Source organism: Carcharodon carcharias, chromosome 12 (assembly GCF_017639515.1).
Source record: "Carcharodon carcharias isolate sCarCar2 chromosome 12, sCarCar2.pri, whole genome shotgun sequence".
Classification (NCBI taxonomy): domain Eukaryota; kingdom Metazoa; phylum Chordata; class Chondrichthyes; order Lamniformes; family Lamnidae; genus Carcharodon; species Carcharodon carcharias.
This window is the reverse complement of record NC_054478.1, coordinates 23,835,774-23,857,616: the sequence shown is the minus strand read 5'-3', so window position 1 is coordinate 23,857,616 and position 21,843 is coordinate 23,835,774. Positions and strand designations below refer to the sequence as shown.

Genomic DNA, 21,843 nt, shown 5'->3' with positions numbered 1-21,843 from the left:
GCCACGGACAGAAATGTCAGCATGAGGGCAAGGTAGAGAATTAACATACAGGCCACCGGAATCTGTGGGTCATGCTTGCAGACTGAATGGAAGTGCTCCGCAAGACGGTCACCCAATCTGCATTTGGTGTTCCCGATGTAGACGATAACACATTTTAAGCATGAACATAGTATACTAGATCAAGAACCATGGTAGGATTTCCCTTCTCACAATCCACCCCACCAGCCTCAGTTTTCAACAGATCATTTTCCACCATTTCCACTACCTCCAGCATGATGCCACCAAACATATCTTCCCCTGCTAGAGTAGCATTCCGAAGGGACTGTTCCCTCCATGACACCCTAGTCCACTCCTCAATCACCCCCAACATCCTGTCCCTTTCCCACAGCATCATTCAGGACAAAGCACTCCATCCACAAACAAACATTCACTCCCTCCACCACTGATACACAGTGGCAGCAAGGTGTACCACCTAGAAGATATAGTGCAGGAACTCACCAAGCCTCCTTAGACAGCACCTTCCAAACCCATGACCACTACCATCTAAAAAGACAAGGGCAGCAGGCACATTGGAGCACCGCCACCTGGAAGTTCCCCTCCAAGCCACTCACCATCCTGACTTGGAAATATATTGCTGTTCCTTCACTGTTGCTGGGTCGAAGTCCTGGAACTCACTCCCTTACAGTACTGTGGGTGTACCTATGCCATATGGACTGCAGTGGTTCAAGGTGGCAGCTCACCACCACCTTCTCAAGGGCAGTTAGGGATGAACAATAAATGCTGGCCTCATTAGCAACACCCACATCCCACAAATTAATAAAAAAGGCAGGAGGTGTAACATCTGCCTTTTTCACCACTCTCTCCTCATCGTCTAAGGCCCCAAACACTCCATCCAGGTGAAGCAGCGATTTAATGAAGTACAATCTGGTATACTGTAATTGCTGCTCAAAATGTGGTCTCTTCTGCATCAGTGAGACCAAATGCAGGTTAGGTGACTGCTTTGCTGAACACTTCCATTCAGTCCACAAGCATGGCAAGCTTCTGGTGGCCTGTCACTTTAATTCTTCACCACAAGAGCTAAAAACCAGACAGGAGCCAAAAATGGTGACGTACTTAATACTGTTTAATCTGGTTAGCAGCAACAAGTCACTAAAGTCAATTACAGGCACTTTTCTTAAAAGCAGCCATGCATCATGGGTCACCACCTTACTGAGAAACGTTAATAACACTTCTGAAGAAAGAGGTGACAACAATTTGAACAACAGTCACAGTGAAGGAAATAACCAAATGGACTTACTTGGAGATTCAGGTGCCCAGGTTTTCTACTACCCCCCACCATCAAGTCTCTATAAACTCAAACTCTGATGCTGTGTCCTAACTCATATCAAGACCCATTTACCCATCTGTGCTCACTGATCTACATTAGTACCTGCTCCAGCAGTCTTGAATTGAAAATTCATATAGTTGTTTTCAAATCCCTTCAAAGCCTGGTCTCTCCCCATCGCCTCCAGCAACAACCCTGCAAGATATGGTAGGGCGGTAAATAGTGAGGGTAGCCGTAAACTGCAGGTGGATATCAATGGACCAGTCAGGTGGGCAGAGCAGTGGCAAATGGAATTACGCTATGAATAGTAGGATCCTGGAAAGTACTGAAGATCAGGGGGATCTTGGTGTGCATATCCATAGATCCCTGAAGGTAGCAGGGCAAGTAGATGAGGTGGTTAAGAAGGCATATGGGATACTTGTACTCATCGCCTCAGTTAATAAAGGCAAGAGCAGGGAGGTTATGCTGGAACTGTATAAAATGCTGGTTGGGCCACAACTACGGCTACTACGTGCAGCTCTGGTCACCACATTATAAGAAAGATGTGATTGTACTGGAGAGGGTGCAGCAGAGGAGATTTACCATGGTGCTGCCTGGGCTGGAGGGTCTGAGTTATGAGGAAAGATTGGATAGGCTGGAGTTATTTTCCTTGGAGCTGCAAAGGTTGAGAGGGGGCCTGAGAGAGGTGTATAAAATTATGAGGGGCACAGATAGGGGTAGATAGGAAAGCACTTTTTCCATTAGTAGAGGGGTCAATAACCAGGGAGCATAGATTTAAGGTAAGAGACAGAGGCTGAGAAGGGAGTTGAGGAGAAATTATTTTACCCAGAGGGTGGTGGGAGTCTGGGACTCACTGCCTGAAAGGTTGGTTGAGTCAGAAACTCTCGTAACATTTAAGTATTTAAATGTTCACCTGTGTTGCCATTGCCTCCAGGACTATGGGCCAAGCGCTGGAAAATGGGATTAGTGTAGTCAGATCTTTGTTGACCGGCACGGACAGGATAGGCCAAATGGCCTCCTTCTGCGCTGTAGACATCTGTGCCGTTCTCCAATTCTAGCCTCAAGCATCCCCAATTTTAATAACTCCTCCACTGACAGTGGTACCTTCAGCTGCTTAGACCCTAAAACTAGGGAATTCCTTCCCTACACCTTTAAGGAACTCCTTAAAAATTACTTTTGGTCATCTGTCCAAGGCATCTTAACATTGTGCAGTGGCATTTTGTTTTTATAATGCCCCTGTGAAGTGCCTTTTACTATGCCAAAGAGTGGTATTGAAATACAAGTTGTCCTAGAAGCAGCACAGCCCGACTTCAGCTAATCAACTGAAGCAATCCTTGCCACAGCCCATTTTCAATTCCTGGATTAGAAAATTTGTCAGGCTACCTGGCATCTGTGGTCAAGATTTCTCAGCATGTGCAAGTGAAGAAATCCAGAGCACAATGTTTTTCCAACCAGAGTTACATTTACCCTCCAAGTCACCAGCCTTGAAGCCAGCAGTATTATTGAGGTGGGCCAATTAGAGTCAGAGGTCTACAGCACAGAAGGTGGCCCTTCGGCCCATTGAGTCTGCACCAGTCAAACAAGTGCCTAACTATTCTACTATCATTTTCCAGCACTAGGCCCATAGCCTTGAATGTCACGGCATCGCAAGTGCACATCCAAATGCTTAAATGTTATGAGGGTTTCTGCCTCAACCATCCTTTCAGGCAGTGAGTTCCAGATTCCCATCACTCTCTGGGTGAAAAAATCTTCCTCACATCCCCTCTAAACCTCCTGCCCCTCACCTTAAGTCTATGCCCCTGGTTATTGATCCCTCCAAGGGGAAAAGTTCCTTCCTGTCTACCCTATCTATGCACCTCAATTTTATACACCTCAATCTTCTCTGCTCCAGGGAAAATAACCCTAGTCTATCCAATCTCTCCTCATAACTAAAACTCTCGAGCCCAGGCAACATCCTGGTAAATCTTCTCTGTTCCAGCATAACCTCCCTGCTCTATTCCATGCCTCAGCTAATAAAGGGAAGTATCCCATATGCCTTAACCACCTTATTTACCTGTCCCGCTACCTTAAGGGACAGGTGGACATGCACAACAAGGTCCCTCTGATCCTCTGTACTTCCCAGGGTCCTACCATTCATAGTGTATTTATGTGCCGTGATTGTCCTGCCCAAATGCATCACCTCACACTTATCCGGATTAAATTCCATTTGACACTGATCAGCCCATCTGACCAGCCCATCTAGCTCCTCCTGTAATCCAAGGCTATCCTCTTCACTATTTACCACCCCACCAATTTTCATGTCATCCGCAGACTTACTGATCAACCCTCCTACATTCAAGTCTAAATCGTTTATATATATCACAAACAGCAAGCGACCCAACACTGATCCCTGTGGAACCCACTGGACACAGGCATCCAGTCACAAAAACAACCATCACCCTCTGCTTCCTGCCAATCAGCCAATTCGGGATCCAATTTGCCAAACTGCCTTGGATTCCATGGGATCTTACCTTCGTAATCAGTCTCCCATGTGGGACCTTACCAAAAGCCTTTAAGTCCAAGTAGACTACGTCAAATGCATTGCCCTCATCTACACACCTGGTTACTTCTTTGAAAAATTCAATCAAATTGGCCCTTGACAAAACCATGCTGACTGTCCTTGATTAATTCCTGCCTCTCCCAGTGTAGATTAATTCTGTCCCTCAGAATCGCTTCCAACAGTTTTCCCACCACTGAGGCTAGACTGATGGGCCTGTAGTTCCCTGGTTTATCCCATCCTCCCTTCTTGAATAACAGGAAGTATCCACTTTGGCTGTCTTCCAGTCCTCTTGACAACTTTCATGTGGCCAGAGAGGTAATGAAAATTGCCAGGGCCCCTGCTATCTCCTCCCTTGCCTCACTCAACAGCCTGGGATACATTTCACCCAGGCCTGGAGATTTATCTACTTTTAAGCCTGCCAGACCACTTAGAATCTCCTCCCTTTCTATGCTAATTTATTTATTTAATTATATCAGTCCTTCTGCCTGATTTCCATACCCACATCGTCCCTCTCACTTGTGAGCACTTGACACAAAGTGTTCATTTAGAACCCTACCTACCTCTTCTGGCTCCACATACAAATTACCACGGTGATCCTTAATGGGCCCTACTCTTTCCCTCGTTATCCTCTGCCTATTAATATACTTATAAAATAAGTTTGGATTTTCACTTGACCTGCTAATGTTTCTTCATGTTCCTTTTTGCTCTCCTAATTTCCTTATTAAGTTCCCCCCACACATTCTATACTCCTCTAGGGCTTTTGCTGTTTTGAACCTTCGGTATCTGCCATAAGCCTCCCTTTTTCTCTTCATCCAATCCTGTATATCCCTCAACATTCAGGGTGGATTTGTTGGGCTCAACCTTTATCTTTACTGGAATATGTTGGCCCTGTACTCTCCCTATTTCCTTCTTGAATGAGTCCCACTGCTCTGACGCAGATTTACTTAAAAGTAGCTGCTCCCAGTCCACTCTGGCTAAATCATTTGATCTTATTAAAATTGGCCTTCCCCCAAATTAGAACTGATTTCTGGCCCATCCTTCTCCTTTTCCATAACCACCTTGAATCCAACAGTTACAATCACTATATGCAAAACATTCCCCCACTGATACCTCCATCTCTTGCCTGGCTTCATTCCCTAAAATTAAGTAAAGGACCTTCTACATACTGGCTTAAAAAGCTCTCCTGGATGCATTTTAAGAATTCCACTCCCTCTAAACCTCTCACAGTAAGTACAACTATGTTAGTCAATCTATCTTCACACACACAACCGCATCATTATTTCTTTGTGTGCAAGGCCTTGATTCAAAGAACCAGCCTGGAACACAAACTACAATCGCATCAAGAAGCCAGTACAGAGGTTCCTGTAGAATATTTTGGCTTGATGAGTTGCACCCCAAAACTGGGGGAAAAGGGGAGAACCAGGGTACTTTACCCTGTGCTTTTTTTTTTTAATTCTTTCATGGGATGTGGGCATTGCTGGTAAGGCCAGCATTTGATGCCCATCCTTAATTACCTTCAAGGGCAGTTACGAGTTAGCCACATTGCTGTGGGTCTGGAGTCACATGTAGGCCAGACCAGGTAAGAATGGCAGATTTCCTTCCATAAACCAGATGGGATTTAATAGTCATGGTCAGCGTTAGTAGCTTTCAATTCCAGATATTTTAAATTAGCTGCCGGAGTGTGATTTGAACCAGTATTCCCAGAGCAACAGCCCAGGCCTCTGGATTACTAGTTCATTGACATTACCACTACACCATCATCTCCCTAGAGCACTTCGCATAGTATTGTCAGGAATCTTCATTTGAGGTGGTGGCGCAAGGGCGGGGTGCGAGAAGAGGACAGCGAAGCACATTTTTATAGCACCTAATGATTCTCCACATGCCCCAAAGCATGACACAGCCCTTGAAGTTCTTTCAAGTGTAGCCGCAGTCGTAATGTGGAGAACACAACGGCCAATTTGTACACAGCAAGCTCCCCCAAAGAGCAATGACCAGAGAACTTTAAGGGATGTTGAATAAATGTAGGGCATGGGCACCCAGTGAAGTTGGCCAAAATTCAAATAACCAAAGGATCAAGTTAGAGAGGGTTATAAAGACCCCTTTCTTAAAAACAATGCTATGAAGCTGATTGTTTACAGGGAGGTTTTCCCCATGAGTGCTGACTGAAATCAACCAAAATAGTTGCCGCCCTCAGTGACTCATAATAGAGACAGACAGTCACCCACAAGTTGCATTAATAGTTTTTTTTATTCATTCATGTGATGTGGGCATTACTGGCTAGGCCAGCATTTATTGCTCATCCTTAACTGGCCTTGAGAAAGTGGAGGTGGTGGTGGTGTGCTGCCTTCTTAAGTTCAGGCAAAATGTAAACTGAAACCAACACTTGGCAGAGCCCAATACTCAAAAGGACTTCAGTCAATGAAACAATGGTTGTGCAGATTTAGTGTGCATGACCACAGAAGAAAACTGGCCCATGCCAACATTTCCAGGAGATTAATGTGGTTTGTTGACTGTCGAGGCAATCATTAATATGCTATCCTGTTACACGATGGGAAGAGAGAGACTTTATATGGTACCTTACATTATCAGGGTCTCAAAGTGCTTTACAGCCAAACTACAGTCACTGTTGGAATGTAGAAAACAGCAGTCAATTTGCACACAGCAAAGCCAGAATAACCCAATCTGTTTTTTGATATTGATTGAGGAACAAAATGACCAGGACAATCCCCTGCTCTTAAAACATCCCATAGCAGTATTTTGATGTCCATTTGAGGAGACAGACAGGAACCTGGTTCGTCTCATCCAAAAGATGGCACCTGTGACAGTGTAGCACTGGATTGTTAGTCTGGAATGTGTACTCAAGTCTCTGGAATGGGTCTGTGTCATGAAGCTATTAATGTATATATTATTATTGGAAAACATTTTTCTTTTAAAACAGAGGTTTAGTCTGTGGGTGTGTCTTAATTGGATTAAAGCCAGCTAGTCTGGGTGCTTTGATGTGCACTAATTTTGAGATGTAAGAGAGTTAGTGTATTTGCATTTTTTGAATACAACATTCAAGAAGTGGGGTGAAAACTGACACCTATCCAGCAGAGATCAAGCAATATGTTTATATTACTAATAAAATTGGTAACATGAAAGGGGTTTTATTGTTAGCAGGGTTTAGTTCGGAGGTTGGTGATACAATGAGAATTTACATTCAATGAGCGGTGCTAGGTATTACTTCAGCAGTGTTGTGTGTGTAGAGCAGAGGCAATGTGAGATCAAAGGCAGCTGGAAGCCTCCAACTGTCTACACAGGAACCAAAGTGAAAAGAACCTCATTTTGAATTTGTAAGGTCAAAATGCTTTGCCTGGTGTCTAATTAAGTCTATGAGTTGCTGTTGCCTTAATGGAGATTAGTTTGGGAATTTGTTAGAAGTTCTGATTCCTAAATTTAGAGTCACATCTCAAACATAACACTTAAAAATTATGGGTTATGGCAGTTGTTTAAAGTTTCTCTTTGGGATTTTTAAATAACTCAGCTGTTCCAACTGCAACAGTCATAAAGGGTTTGAACCCACAATATCAACTTGGAGACAAGGAGAGCTGCCACTAAACAAAGGCTGACACTGGGGGTTAAAATGATGTTAGCAGCAGACAGACCAGCTGAACCACAATATTTAGGTGCTCTCCATTCCACTCCTGACACCAATTCCATTCAAATTCTAAAATAAAGCTTTAGTTTATTAAATGTCCAAGAGTATTCTGCAAAGAAATCACACAGCAAGTCTAAATGTCCAATAAGATTCCTACATTAGGAAAAAGGAGAAAAAGCAATCCACACAAGTCAGCTAGCTCCAACTAAACCACCACAAGCGTCAGCACAAACCTTCGAACAGGCTGATGACCTGTTTTCTTCACCTTCATGGAATTGCTCCTGGCAAATCTGCTCAGCGCAGGGAAGGAAAGAAATGAAGTGAAAGTAGCCAGTGAAAACTGGTAAATAGTCCCAATTTTCAGGCATCCAAAAATTGCCTTTATTCCAAACAGCTTATTCTTCCCAACACACCTATTCTTAAACATTGCAACATAAAATTTGTTGCGTAGTTGTACAAGTCAAAGCTTGCCATTCAGGAATGAAATCACTCATCTTCCACACAAAGGGCAATGAAACTCTCAAACAAATTTCAGACTTCATTCATATACAGCATAAGTGATCAATCTAACTGTATGGAGTGGCTTTCTGCCATGAGTCCGAACACCTTGCTCCTTTTTTTTAAACCACACAAGATTCTCCCTTTGTCAGAGGTGCATGTCCTGGATAAGAATTCATGTCATATGATCCTGAAACCTTTGAAAAGTCATGCAAACAGTTAACTACTTCAAAGCTATTTCTCTCAAACTCCTTTCCAAATGGTTGTGGGGATTAATTAAAACTCAAGACTGATGTTTTTTATTACTAGGTAAAAGGTATGGAGCAAAAGTGGGTAAATGGAATGGAAGCACAAATCAGTCATGACTTAATTGAATGGCAAAACAGGCGCAAGAGGCTGAACAGCTTACTCCTGATCCTTGGTGCATTTGGCAGAAGCGACTTTTATACACAAATGAACACTTGCTTCATGATCCAAGGCAAATCTGGTCAAGATGGTGGACAAATGTTTAAACCCATTAAGTGGATTTGTCAAAGCTCATCAGACAAAGCACTAGTCAAACTACCAGTATGTAGAAGCAAAACACCACAGATGCTGGAAATCAAACAAAAACAAAAATAGCTGGAAAAATTCAGCAGGCCTGACAGCATCTGCAGAGAGAAACACAGCCAACGTTTCGAGTCCATATGACTCTTCACCAGAACAGTTCTGATGAAGAGTCATGCGGACTCGAAACGTTGGCTGTGTTCCTCTCCACAGATGCTGTCAGGCCTGCTGAGTTTTTCCAGCTATTTTTGTTTTTGTACCAGTATGTAATGGAGTGTTGGATTAAGATTCGCCATAAGCCAGACATTAGCAGAACAATAAATGCTGGAAATGCAGAATGCTATGCATCCTGGAGAGCTGTATGTTGGACATTTGAGAGTTAAGAGTTAAAAGTCAAATGTCTTTGCATTTTGGAGCAACAGGCTTTCCAAGATGAACAAGGTGGTTGCGAAATGGCATGAGGAAAGCATGACTTCTCTTCTGTTTTCAGTGTCTGAGTGTTATATTAAAAAAATGCTTCGGCAAAGAAAGAAGCAACAGTAATGAGTTTAGTCATGGGTGATTAAAGTGTAACTTTAGTGATTAGGGTGATAAGTAGGCAGAGGGATCCATTGACTATAATATACAAAGCTAGCTGTTAATAAAGCTCATTCTTTAAAGGACAAGTTGAAAGAAATTTGAAGTAATTAACTACAACTGTTTACATGACTGTTTTCAAAGGATTCAGGAACATATGCCATGGGGTCCTATCCAGGACATACGCCTTTGGTGTAAAGGAAAACCTGGCGTATAAAAGGAGCAGAGTATCTAATGTCCTTTAGGGAAGGAAATCTGTTGTCTTTACCTGCTCTGGTCTACACACGACTCCAGCCCTACAGCAATGTGTTGACTCTTAACTGCCCTCTGAACAAGGTCAATTAGGGGTGGGTAATAAATGTTTGTCTAGCCAGTGACACCCATATCCCATGGACAAATAAAAAAAATTCTGAGGGCTCAAAAGGCAGAAAGCCACTCAGTACAGTTAGATTGATCACCTATGCTGTACAAGATTGAAGACTGCTTCATATACACCACCACGTGTCTCATGCTTAGTGTGTTGTGAACCACAGACAGAAGGAAGTTTTCTTAACCGTTCAATGTTAACACACAGCAGGCCAGGCAGAATCCAGAAATTTATATGATAACATCCTGGGTGTGCATTTCCCCTCTCCTCTAAGTAGTAAAATGGTTACACCAAGATACGAACCCTTTGACATTGCACACCTTCAGCTTCTCGTGTTTTATTCCGGATTGGGAACAAGTTTTCTTTTTGCCTCCTTCATCTGTGTTGCCATGTTAAATGAGCGCCCATATCGAAATATCATCCAGTAGTTTTCAGAACCAAAAACAAATTTCCTCTACATTTAAGCCAACTAACAAGCAATCAAACATTGGTTAATGGCACTGCGGAAGTCAACAAGAATGTGAATAGGCCAGCCAGCAGCTGGCTTGCTCTGCTCAACGACTTCCTGTGGAGGGGTTGGTTATAGATTGCTACAGAGTCCAAGTTATGCAAAAGTCCAAGGAGGAAAACATTTTCCTAAACTGTTTGGCTCATAGAAAATTATAACCACATGGGCTACAAGCCACAGTTCTCTAAAGCATTACAGCTGAATGTTGTAATATTTCTTAGAAGGCACTCTGAAGTTAAGCTGCACATCTGATAGCAATTGTGCGTGTGTGGCATGACAAATTTTATTCATATTAATGAACAATAAGCAAACATAATTCTTTGGGCATGCTATTGACAGTTCAAAACTAACTTAAAGCTACAGGCATATCTCCCACAATACGGATCACTGTCAGAGGATGGACTTAAGGACATGATCATTAAACCACAGTGCAGTGTAAGTTTGAAGTGCATACATACCTCTTTAAGGCTAAATGGCGAAGTGCTTGTAAAGGTTTCCATCCAGATGACATTCTTAGCAAAGGCATAGGTCAACTGGAGGCCAGACTGGCTCAGAAATTTTTAACCTGGCTCCTAAAAAGACTATATCTTTACTTTCTACCTTCCCTACTGACCCCTCAAATGAAACAAAAAAAAAATATTGCTAAGTGTCTGTAACCACTCAAATGTCTCAGCAACCAGTGCACTCCAAGCCACAATGCAGAGACAAACTCGTATTAACACAGCACCTTTATGGCGGCTCTCAAACCAGTTTCGAGCCTGTATTTCAGGTGAAACTGGAAGGAGTCTTGTAGGAGAGGTGGGCACTCCAATTCCTAATGCACACAGCCCTATCCTATTCATGGGGGTTGGGGAAGTGCAGTTCTCTGTATAACAGGTGTGATTTTAAAAAGAATGAGTTAAAATATTGAGCTCAAATTCGCATACAGAGAAGTGTATTATGCCCATCATACATGCGATATTCTAGGTGTTGTTTTCTCTGTCAAGAAACAATTAAATTCAAGTTGAAGTTGCATGTCAAGTTTCAAATCATTCGCAGGGTATTTTGGCACATTATTTAAGTTTGCAGCAGTCTGCTCCAAATGGAGCATGTTTGACAGACATTTTCCCTCCTAGAGTCATTATGGCACAGGAGGTGGCCATTCAGCCCATCGGATTCATGCTGGCTCTCCACAATCCAGTCAGTCCCATTCCCCCACTCCATCCCCATAGCCCCGAAGTCTATTTCTCTTAGCCGCCCAACCAACTTTCTTTTGAAATCGCTGATAGTCTCTATTTCCACTCTCTACAGGAGAAATGTGGGCACACCTTCAGCAACAGTATTAAATGTAACTTAGAGGAAGTAAAATCAACCATAGCTCCAAATGCCTCCTGAAAGCCAAGCTCTGACCACAAGTTTGGCCATAAATCTTCTGATTCTGACTGTTTGCCAGTCACTTCCTTGGGGTGCCTGGTTATGCCACACGTCATTGTTAATGATAGGTTTATATAATTCATTAAACAGATAGTGATTAAGATTATAATTGAACTGAGTGGGATTTAAAATTTGACTTTTAAATTAGTCATTTTCCACACAAATTCATGAAGCATTTAAGATAAGTCCAAATCAACTGGGAGCGATAACTGTAATATTCTAACATTTAAGTTAGAAAAATAAGGAGGGAGGGAGAAAGGGGGACAGACTTCATTATTGCAGGAATCTAGAACATAATTATAGAATCTATCTTTAATGCTGAAGCAAGACTTCTTTACAACTGAGCAAGAAAGTTTATGCATTTGTTCACAATTATCCACTCTGATAGGAACAGTCTGGGCTGGTAGAAATTTCCGGTAATGTCAAAGCACAGACAGAATGTTTAATGCCCAAGACTTTCCCCTTGCTGCCTGGTCTTCCTGTACATCACAGGGAGGAGCAAGAGGAAACCAGGTGCGATATCTTTACTTTTTATCTTCCCTACTGCCCCCTCAAAAATGAAAACGAAAAAAAAAATTGCCAAGTGCCTACAACAACTCAAATATCTCAGCAACCACCGTATTCCAAGCCACAATGCAAAAACAAACTTGTGAACAGCACCTCGTCTTCCGACTAGGCACTTGACAGCCTTCCAGACTGAATATTGAGTTCAACAATTTTAGATCATGAACTCTCTCCTCCATCCCCACCCCCTTTCCGTTTCTTCCCCCTCCTTTTTGTTTTTTTCCAATAATTTACAGATTTTTTTCCCACCTACTTCCATTATTTTTAAATGTATTTCCACCCATTGTTTATCTATACCTTTTATGCCCTTTTAGTATTATTTCACCCCACCCCCACTAGAGCAATCTGTACCTTGCTTGTCCTGCTCTCTATTCTTAATTAACACATTCCTTTAGATAATATCACCACCTTCAACACCTCTTTGTTCTTTTGTCTGTGACAGCTTTTGGTTATCTGCTCCTATCACTGCTTGCTTGTCCAACACAGACCCCCCCCACACCCCACCACCCCCCCCCCCCGCCCCCCCCCCCCGCCCCCCAGCTTATATTTCACCCTTTCCTACTTTTACTTAGTTCTGTTGAAGGGTCATAAGGACTTGAAACGTCAACTGTGCTCTTCTCCGCTGATGCTGCCAGACCTGCTGAGCTTTTCCAGGTACTTCTGTTTTTGTTTTTGTTTTGTATTAATACGGTACTTATCAGAAGGTTCACAAAACAGTTTACAGATGAACAAAAACAAAAATACCTGGAAAAACTCAGGTCTGGCAGCATCTGCAGAGAGGAACACAGTTAACGTTTCGAGTCCGAATGACCCTTTAACAGAACTAAGTATAAATAGAAGAGAGGTGAAATATAAACTTTCCAGGTACTTTTGTTCTTGTTTTGGATTTCCAGCATCCGCAGTTTTTTTGCTTTTATATTAGTTTACAGATGAAACTGGAAGCCAGAGCCCTGTCTGCCCCATCAGAGATCACAGAGTTAAAAAATGACTAGGCACTATTTTGATGCGATGGGGAGCTTCTTATTGGTTCCCTGGCTAGCATTTATCTCTCAAATCAACATTACAAAAAAAAAAAAAATTATTTGGTCATTAAGACATTGCTATTTGCGAGAGATTGCGGTGTGCAAACTGGATGTCATGTTTCCTCCATTACAACAATGTTTACACTTCAAAAGTACATTACTGTCTGTAAAGACGCTTAGTAAGAAATAGTAGGTTAAATCAGTGGGAGTGGCAACCCCATCCCTCACGCAAAACATTGGGGCCGAATGCGGAGCATCTGAGGGCAGGGTCAGTTACCTCAGTAGACCAGGAATCACAACCAGTGGCAGATATAGAAACTGAGGTAAGAGACCCATTAATATTTTCAAAGATACAAAATATTAAAACAACCCCAAAGAAATCTTCAGAACAAATGAAACTGAAAGCATTTTAAAAAAAAAAGGGAACTTCACATCTCCTTAATAAAACCAACCTTGGTGCTCCCTTGACTGGTAAGGGCTTGCCCATGTGTTGCTGTTCCAGTTGGTCCATTACATCGCCGAGATTCTGGTTCAGCTGTGGAGGGACAAAATAAAACAGTGATCAGGATGGAGAGCATCATGGCTAGAGAGACATAAGATCGTCACAAATACAGCTACCAGAGAAAGAGTTACTAGAATGTGGAACACTACTACATGAATTAGTTGAGGCAAACAGCACTTATGCATTTAATAGAAAGTTAGATAAGCACGAGATGGAAAGAAAAGGTTACATGGCGGGAGATAAAGTAGAGTGGGAAGACACCTACATAGAACCATGGGACTGAATGCCCATTTCTATTGCACAAGTTTACACCGGAACTTAAAAGCTTGCCCTCTAGGGGAGGTGGTGAGAGAAAAAGAGAACATGCAAGCCAAGAGAGCCAGTGAGTAAGAACAGAAGAATAGCAACGCCAAGAGGAGACTGCTGGCTTGTGTACCAAACCTCCCTATAGTAGCAATCTTAACAGTTGAGAATTAGCAATGGGGGTTAGGCTCAGGAAAGAGCAAAGAGGTGAATTTTCTTCACTCTGATCAGACAAAATCATTGAAAAATGGCCAACCACACTCAGGTTTTACCAAGTCTATGCAGCTGTATTTTCTTTCATGGGGTGCGGCAAGGCCAGCATTTGCTGCCCATCCTCAATTGCCCTTGAACTGAGTGGCTTGCTAGGCCATTTCAGAGGGCAGTTAAGAGTCAACCACACTGCTGTGAGTCCGCAGTCACACGAAGGCCGGACCAGGTAGGGGTGGCAGATTTGCTTCCCTAAAGAACATTAGTGAACCAGATGGGGTTCTACCAAAAAGATACGATTATTGTTGTCATGGTGACCATTACTGAGATTAGCTTTATGTTCCTGATTTTACTAATTGAATTTAAATTCCACCAGCTATCAGTGGGATTTGAACCCATATCTGAGTATTATCCTCCTGGGCCTCTGGATTACTCGTCCAGTGACATTACCACAACACCGCATCCCTTCAAGGTGTTCTTATTTAGCTGCAATTGTGTAGCTTAATTTAAAGTTGTTAAATCAAATGAGGCAAGAAATCCAATCACGCTGGGATTATTCACTATTGTACATCCATCCCTTTCAGGTAAACACAACCAGACCTTGGTCTTGTATCCCTGTGATAGCAATGGCAAAAAATGGCCTTCAAATATGCATTTCAAAAATCTATTTAAAATAATGGCCAATTGAAAATTCAACCTACATCTCTGGTCTCCAATTTTAACTTGAAGTTGCCATGGTCATTGCCCAATTTAATTTTGCTCTTAAACTCCAGAAGACATTCTATCAGAAATCATAGAATAATATGGGACAAGAGGTGACCATCGCACATGTCGGTTCTGAGAAAGAGCAATCCAACTAGCCCCACTCTCCTGCCATTCCCTGCAAATGTCATCTCATTCTAAATTACATTAAAGAGGGGGGAGGTGGTGACATAGTGGTATTATCACTAGATTAGTGATCTGAGGACCTGGGTTCGAATCCCATCATGGCAAGTGGTAGAATTTGAATTCAATAAAAATCTGGAATTAAAAGTCTAGTGATTGTCAATTGTTGTGCAAACCCATCTGGTTCACTAATGCCCTTTAGGGAAGGAAATCTGCTGTCCTTATCTGGTCTGGCCTACATGAGACTCCAGACCCAATGTGGTTGACTCTTAACTGTCTTAACAAGGGCAATGGGATGAGCAAAAAAAAAAACACTGGACTAGCCAGGAACGCCCACATCCCAAGAACGAATAAATTAAAAATTCCAAGAATCTCAAACTGTCGCCCAAATCTACCCTTCCTCCAATATCAGACAGCATTTTAAAACCAAAGTAGTGGACAGTGGATCCCAAGCTTTGTTTATTCTTCATTTTGCCGATGTCCTGAGATCTTGGCAACTTTGCTGAACATGAAAATATAAAAAAAAACATTTGCTTAAACAGCGGAGGCAAAAAAAAAACTCAGGACATCAGCAGAATGCTTTGGATTGGGAAGTGTCGATCATAGTTGGTTTACATTTAAAGGGCTACATAAAATCTGTAAATGTAAAGAATTGTCCCAGTGCACTCCATAGGAATATTATAAACAAAATATGACAGTGAGCGACTTGAGATATAGGTCAGATAGTCAGAAAGGTAGGTTTTAGAGGAGCATCCCAATGGAGTAAGGTGAGTTAAAAGGCAGAGGTGGTGTAGGGAGGTAAATTGCAGAGCCTGGGGGCCGAGGCAACCAAAGACACAGCCACCGGGGGGGGGGGGGGGGGGGGGGGGAGAAATTATAATTGGGAATGCAGAAGGAGCCAGAATTAGATGATTGCAGATATCTCAGGATTGTGGGGCTGGAGGAGATTAGAGAAGACAGGGAAGGGCAAGCACATGGAGGGGTTTGAATGCAAGGATGAAAATTTTCAAATCCTGACATTGATTGACTAGAGGTCAATGTAGGTCAGCAAGCAAAGGGGTGATAGGGAAATGGAACTTGGTGTAAGTTAAGACAAGCAGAGTTTGAGATGACCTCAATCTATGCTTTCAAAATGCTAGCATCTAAAACATCAAGCCAAGTAATTACCTCATACCTTGCTCATTTCTTTATGAAATGTTTCCTCCAGACCAGCTATACTTTGGAATGTGTTCACATAAAAACCAACACGACTGTAAAACAAAAATTAAAACAGGATTCATCAAAAAGAGCAAGTTGATACATGGTCTTGCACTGAACTAAAAACTGGATCACTGCAAGGTTAGATTAATACAACAAATTAAGTGTTTGGACCCAAGGATTGATCAGAGGGATTTCTAAATGGTGAAGGGTTAGAAGTAGTGGAGGTCCAAATACATATATCCTTAAAAAATGTTATGGAGGGGTACAAACAAGGTGGCTAATGCAATGCTCGCTTTTATATTTAGAGGAACAGAATACAAGAGGGTAGAAGTCATGCTTCAGCTATACAGCCCTTGTTAGACCACTCCTGGAGTGCTATGAGCAGTTCTGGGCACCACACCTTAAGGGGAAGGATATATTGGCCTTTGAGGAGGCATCACATACATTACAAGTGTTATTCCAGCAAATGTAACTCTCAAGTCCAAGGAGAGATCCCACAAACGAGGGTTGTGTTTCCTGGAATTTAGAAGGTTAAGTGGTGATCTGATGCAAGTTTGAAGTATTAGTAGCAACTGATATGGCAAGTTAGGAGAAACTTATATTTCTAGAAACAGGGGACAGAGTCTAAAGGTTAGAGTGAGACCTTTCAGGAGTGAAGTTAGGAAGCACTTCTATACGTGAAGGATGGAGGAGCTGGAATTCTCTTCCACAACCTGCAAAGAGTGCTCAGTTGGTTGTTAGAGGTTAATCATCTCGGTCCCAGGACATCACTGCAAGAGTTCCTCAGGGCTTTGTCCTAGGCCCAACCATCAGTTGCTTCAATGACCTCTCCATCATAAAGGTCAGAAGGGAGAATGTTTGCCAATGATTGCACCATTCACAACTCCTGAAGCAGCCCATGTCCATCAGTTCTGTTGAAGGGTCATGAGGACTCGAAACGTCAACTCTTTTCTTCTCCGCCGATGCTGCCAGACCTGCTGAGTTTTTCCAGGTAATTCTGTTTTTGTTTTGGATTTCCAGCATCCACAGTTTTTTGTTTTTATATCATGTCCATCAGTGCCAGGCAGTGACTAACTTCAACAAGAGAGAATTTAACCATCGCCCTTGACATTCAACGGCATTACCATTGCAGAATACTAACAATCTGGGGGTTGCCATTGACCAGAACTGTAACTGAACCAGCCACATAAATACTATGGCTACAAGAGGAGGTCAGGTGAGTTACTTGCTGTCTCAGCCTCTAACTCCCTAAAGCCATCTGTGTCATCTACAAGATAATTCAGGAATGTCATGGAATACTTGCTACTTGCCGGATGAGTGCAGCTTCAACATCACAAGAACCTCAACACCATCCAGGACAAAGCAGTCCACTTGATTGGCACCCCCATCCACCATTATTAACATTCACTCCCTGCACCACTAACGCATAGTGACAGTGTGTGCCACACATAACATGCACTGCAGCAACTCATCTTTGACAGCACCTTTCAAACCCACGACCTCTATTACCTAGAAGGTCAAGGGCAGCAGATGCATGGGAACACCAACTGCAAGTTCCCCTCCAAGCCACACATCATCCTGGCTTGGAACTATATCGTCATTCTTTCACAGTCACTAGGTTAAACTCCCAGAACTCCCCAACAGCACTGTGGATATACCTAGACCACAGACTGCAGCAGTTCAAGGCAGCAGCTCACCACCACCTTCAAGGGCAATTAGGGATGGGCTAAATATTGGCCTAGCCAGTGACACCCAGGTCCCATGAACGAACAAATTTTTTAAAAAAAATCATTTTAAATCTGCGATAAATAGATGTGTTAATAGGTTTTAAGGATACGGACCAAAGGAAATATATAGAGCTAAGTCACAGGTCATCCAGGATCTCATTAAATGGCAGCCTTGAGGTGTAGCCTACTCCTGTGCCTATGCTTTAAGATACACAAAATTAACTAAATCTCTCTCAACAAATGCCATAACAGAAACAGCAAGGCATACAGGACCATCTCAGTGGAATATTCCCATACCTTGAAGAAAATATGTCACAATGATGTGACATGTGCATGAGAGAGGAAGAATTTTGGAAAAGGTGGATTACATAAAAAGATTGTCTCCAGAATTTGCAGTTTATATTGGCTTTAACTCTTCAAGTTTCAAGACCACTGTGGAAAAATTTTGCATCAACCAAAGATGCCAGTGAAGGACACAATGAACTCTATTATTTGTCTTTTATCAGTAAAAGTTAATATGGCCAAAAATTAAGAGATATCTGTTAAAGGTTATTAAGGGTATGGACCAAGGTCACAACTTCATACTTGAGAACTTGTAATTTTGAATGCTTGTGTGTGTTGCAATTGTCAGGAAGTGGGTTTACCTTGTTTAAATCTTTATATCTTTACCTGGGTGGGTTGTTAGCTCAATAAAACGACTAAACCCTTTGTGCTTAACTCAAGAACGCCTGTCAGACTGGTTTCTTTGCAATCAGCAGGTAAATGGGTAAGCACAGACATTGAGTTAATGTCTGCATCCTTTTGAATTCACAGAGACCCGGTTACGGTCAGGTCTAGAGGGATAGAATAGGGGAGTCATTTCACTCCTCATGTGGTTGTTATAAACACATGAGGAGGCAATGGCATATTGGACTAGTATTCCAGAACCCAGGATCAAATCCCACTTTGCAACATTTACAACAATTGTTGCAAAAACCCATCTAGTTCACTAATGTCCTTTTGGGAAGGAAATCTGCTGTTTGGCCTACATAGGACTCCAGACCCACAGCAACGTGCTTGACTCAAATGCCCTCTGAACAAGGGCAATTAGGGATGGGCAATAAATGCTGGCCTAGCACAACACCGACATCCCATGAACGAATGTAAAAAAAACAGGAGTAGGCCATACAGTCTCAAGCCTCTTCTGCCCTTCAAGATCAACTCTGCTTTTCCCATGCCCTTAGATACTCCTATAGTGCCCAAAAAATCAACATACTTGACCACTGAAAATTTCAAAGATTCACAACAATGAATGAAAAAATTTCTCCATCTGTCCTAATTAGCTGATCTCTTACCTTGAGACTATGACCCCTAGTTCTAGGCTTTACTTCAGATATCTAGCATTTGTGCTCTATCCCACCTTTTCTGTGAACCTAGGTTACACTAGGATAAATGTAGGCCACAAATGCTTACTTGCCACCTTTCTTCTGAACAAAGAATTTCTTGGGACAAGGGACAGGAGGAAATTAAACATTGCACTTTTGTGGGGGGTGGGGGAGGTGGTGGAGATGGGAAGTAGAAAAGAGTAAGTAAACATCAACCATTAGAATAGCCCAATTTGGGCAATGCCAAGTTTTAACCATTTGTGAGAAGCATTTAAAAAAGAAAATTGTCCCACATATTCCTTCCTCAATTTTCACATCCTGTCTCGCTCTTGCACCAATACTGCAATGGGGGTTGGAGTGGGGCAGAGGGATGGTGCTTTACTCGTGTGTGGAAAAGTGCTAGGTTTTGATTGTCTCTCAAATAGGAAAATACCATGGTCAGGTTAAAAGCAAGAATTTAACAAAATGCTACAAGTGAATACAGGCTCCTTGCTGACCTGCTTTACTAAAGCAACACTTGAGCAAGCACAAACTGTGCAACCAGACTAATAATCCAGGAAACACATCCAGATGCTTGAACCTTGTCAGTTTTTGGGTGACAGATGTTACACATTAGATCTCACTTATCTCAGCAATTCTTAGCCCCACCTGTATCCAATTTGGAAATGAACGATATGATTAATGTAGACAATGTGGACAGACTACAGCACCTCCTCCCACTCTCCCTGCACTGCCAGAGACCTATCCACAATATAGAGTAATGGGAACACATTTCACCAGAACTTGAGAATGTTTTCATGATCTTTGCAATAATATTTTAAAAAATAATCAATCCTCAGCTAATACCATTTCAAGATATTGCAGCAGAGAAACAAGGAACAGGCCATTTTGTCCCTTGAGCATGTTCTGCCATTCAGAGTTCATGGCTGATCAGAATCTCAACTCCATTCACTTGCTTTGACCCCATAATCCTTGTAAATCCTTGTCTAGTAAAAATTTATTGACCACTTTTCACTGCCCCTGGGTGATTTGCTACAGATCTTGAACAGAACAGACATACTGGTGTGTACAGCTTAGCAACTGAATACTTTAATCAGTTGAGCTACTGTTGGGAGGTGGGGGGGTGGCCATTGGGATAGAAAGGGAGTATTTAAGGCATTTTCCAAAACAACTGGCAGAAGGGTCAGTAACCAGAGGACACTGATTTAAGTTAATTAGCAAAAGCACCAGAGGCAAGAGGAGATTTTTTTTTTATTATACAGTTATGACAATCTGCAATGCACTGTCTGAAAGAATGATGGGTGCAAAGTCGACAGTAATTGGCGAAAAATTGCAATTCAATGGAGACTAATTGAATAGCTGTGTTAAAGAACCAGCACTGGCACAATGGGCCAAATGACCTCCTGCTGTGCTGTACATTTTTTTAACCTCACGTAGAGTTAAAGAAAGAGAAAGACTGTACTAGGCAATTTTTAAGTGAAAGGCTTCGAACACTGACTATAGAATGTTTCAGAAGTAAAATCAAAAAGCAGAATACTGTAGATGCTGGATATCTGAAGTAAAAACAGAAAATGCTGGAAACATTCTGTGCACAAGCAGCATCTGTGGCAAAAAACAGTTATGTTTCAGGCTGATGAGCATTCATCAGAACTGGGAAAATCCTATTACATTTCTAGCTTTTAACAAGTGAAAGCTGGGGTCTTGGAAATTTCGAGAACACAAAAGGGAAGGTCTTTGATAGGGTGGAAAACAGAGATGAAATTATAAAAAAAAAGTTAATGGTGCAGGGCCAAAGGGAGCCGTAACGGGACAAGTAAAGGAACAAAAAAATGTCTCTAGAGGAGGTGCGAATGGCAGAATGACTAACAGTTTGCCTGAAAGCAAAAACAAGACAATATGCAAGTAAAGCCAAAATCTGCAGAGAGAGAAAGCTACTAAAGTGGCAGCAGAGATTAGGGTCTGAAATTGTTGAACTCAATGTGGAGCCCAGAAGGCTACATAGTGCCTAATCAAAAAGGTTTGAGTTTATATTGAGCTTTAATGACAGAGATCAATTCATCACCACAGGTGCTGCCTGACCTGAATGTTCACAGCATTTTGTTTCTTACTACATTCAGGGCAAGGTTATAACTCACTCAGTTTAAACAAAAAAAAGAAAAATACTGCAGACGCTGGAAATCTGAAACAAAAAACAAAATGCTGCAAAAGCTCAGCAGGTCTAGCAGCATCTGTGGAGAGAGAAACAGAGTTAACATTTCAAGTCCTTATGACTCCTCTTCAAAGCTCTGAAGAAAGGTCATACAGACTCAAAATGTTAATCAGGCCCAGCGTGTGTCAAAAACTGTACAGATTTCATCTTTGCATTAAAAGTAAAGACTCAGACTTCCATTGACTTGCACAAGCTAGATCAGCCACCAACATCTCCCAATATAATAGAAAAAAGTCAATATACCAACCACTCACCTGTTCCATAGTGATGGCAATTCTTCCTGCAAGTCAATATTAATTTCCTCAAACACTTTCTGGGCTTTTAAAAATTCTTCTTCTGCCTTTAAACATAAAAAAAAACCCAAATAATTGACAACTGACATTTTAAAAACAATGATAGGCTGAAAGTCTAAGCCAAAGCATTAGCTAATTCGAAGACTGAAGTTCAACTGC

The 21,843-nt window shown here is 42.0% G+C and overlaps 1 protein-coding gene across 8 annotated transcripts in view; it reads right to left on the bottom strand.

The window, feature by feature from the left end:
- The window catches only part of LOC121284791 (myc box-dependent-interacting protein 1-like), a 163,680-nt gene that overhangs the window by 42,892 nt on the left and 98,945 nt on the right, over positions 1–21,843 (bottom strand). For all 8 annotated transcript variants that reach the window (XM_041200463.1, XM_041200464.1, XM_041200466.1 and 5 more), the window contains 3 exons: positions 21,646–21,731; positions 16,066–16,141; positions 13,447–13,529 (listed from right to left, as the gene is read on the bottom strand). In XM_041200463.1, coding sequence (XP_041056397.1) covers positions 13,447–13,529; positions 16,066–16,141; positions 21,646–21,731 — 245 coding nt within the window. The remainder of the gene's footprint in view (positions 1–13,446; positions 13,530–16,065; positions 16,142–21,645; positions 21,732–21,843) is intronic.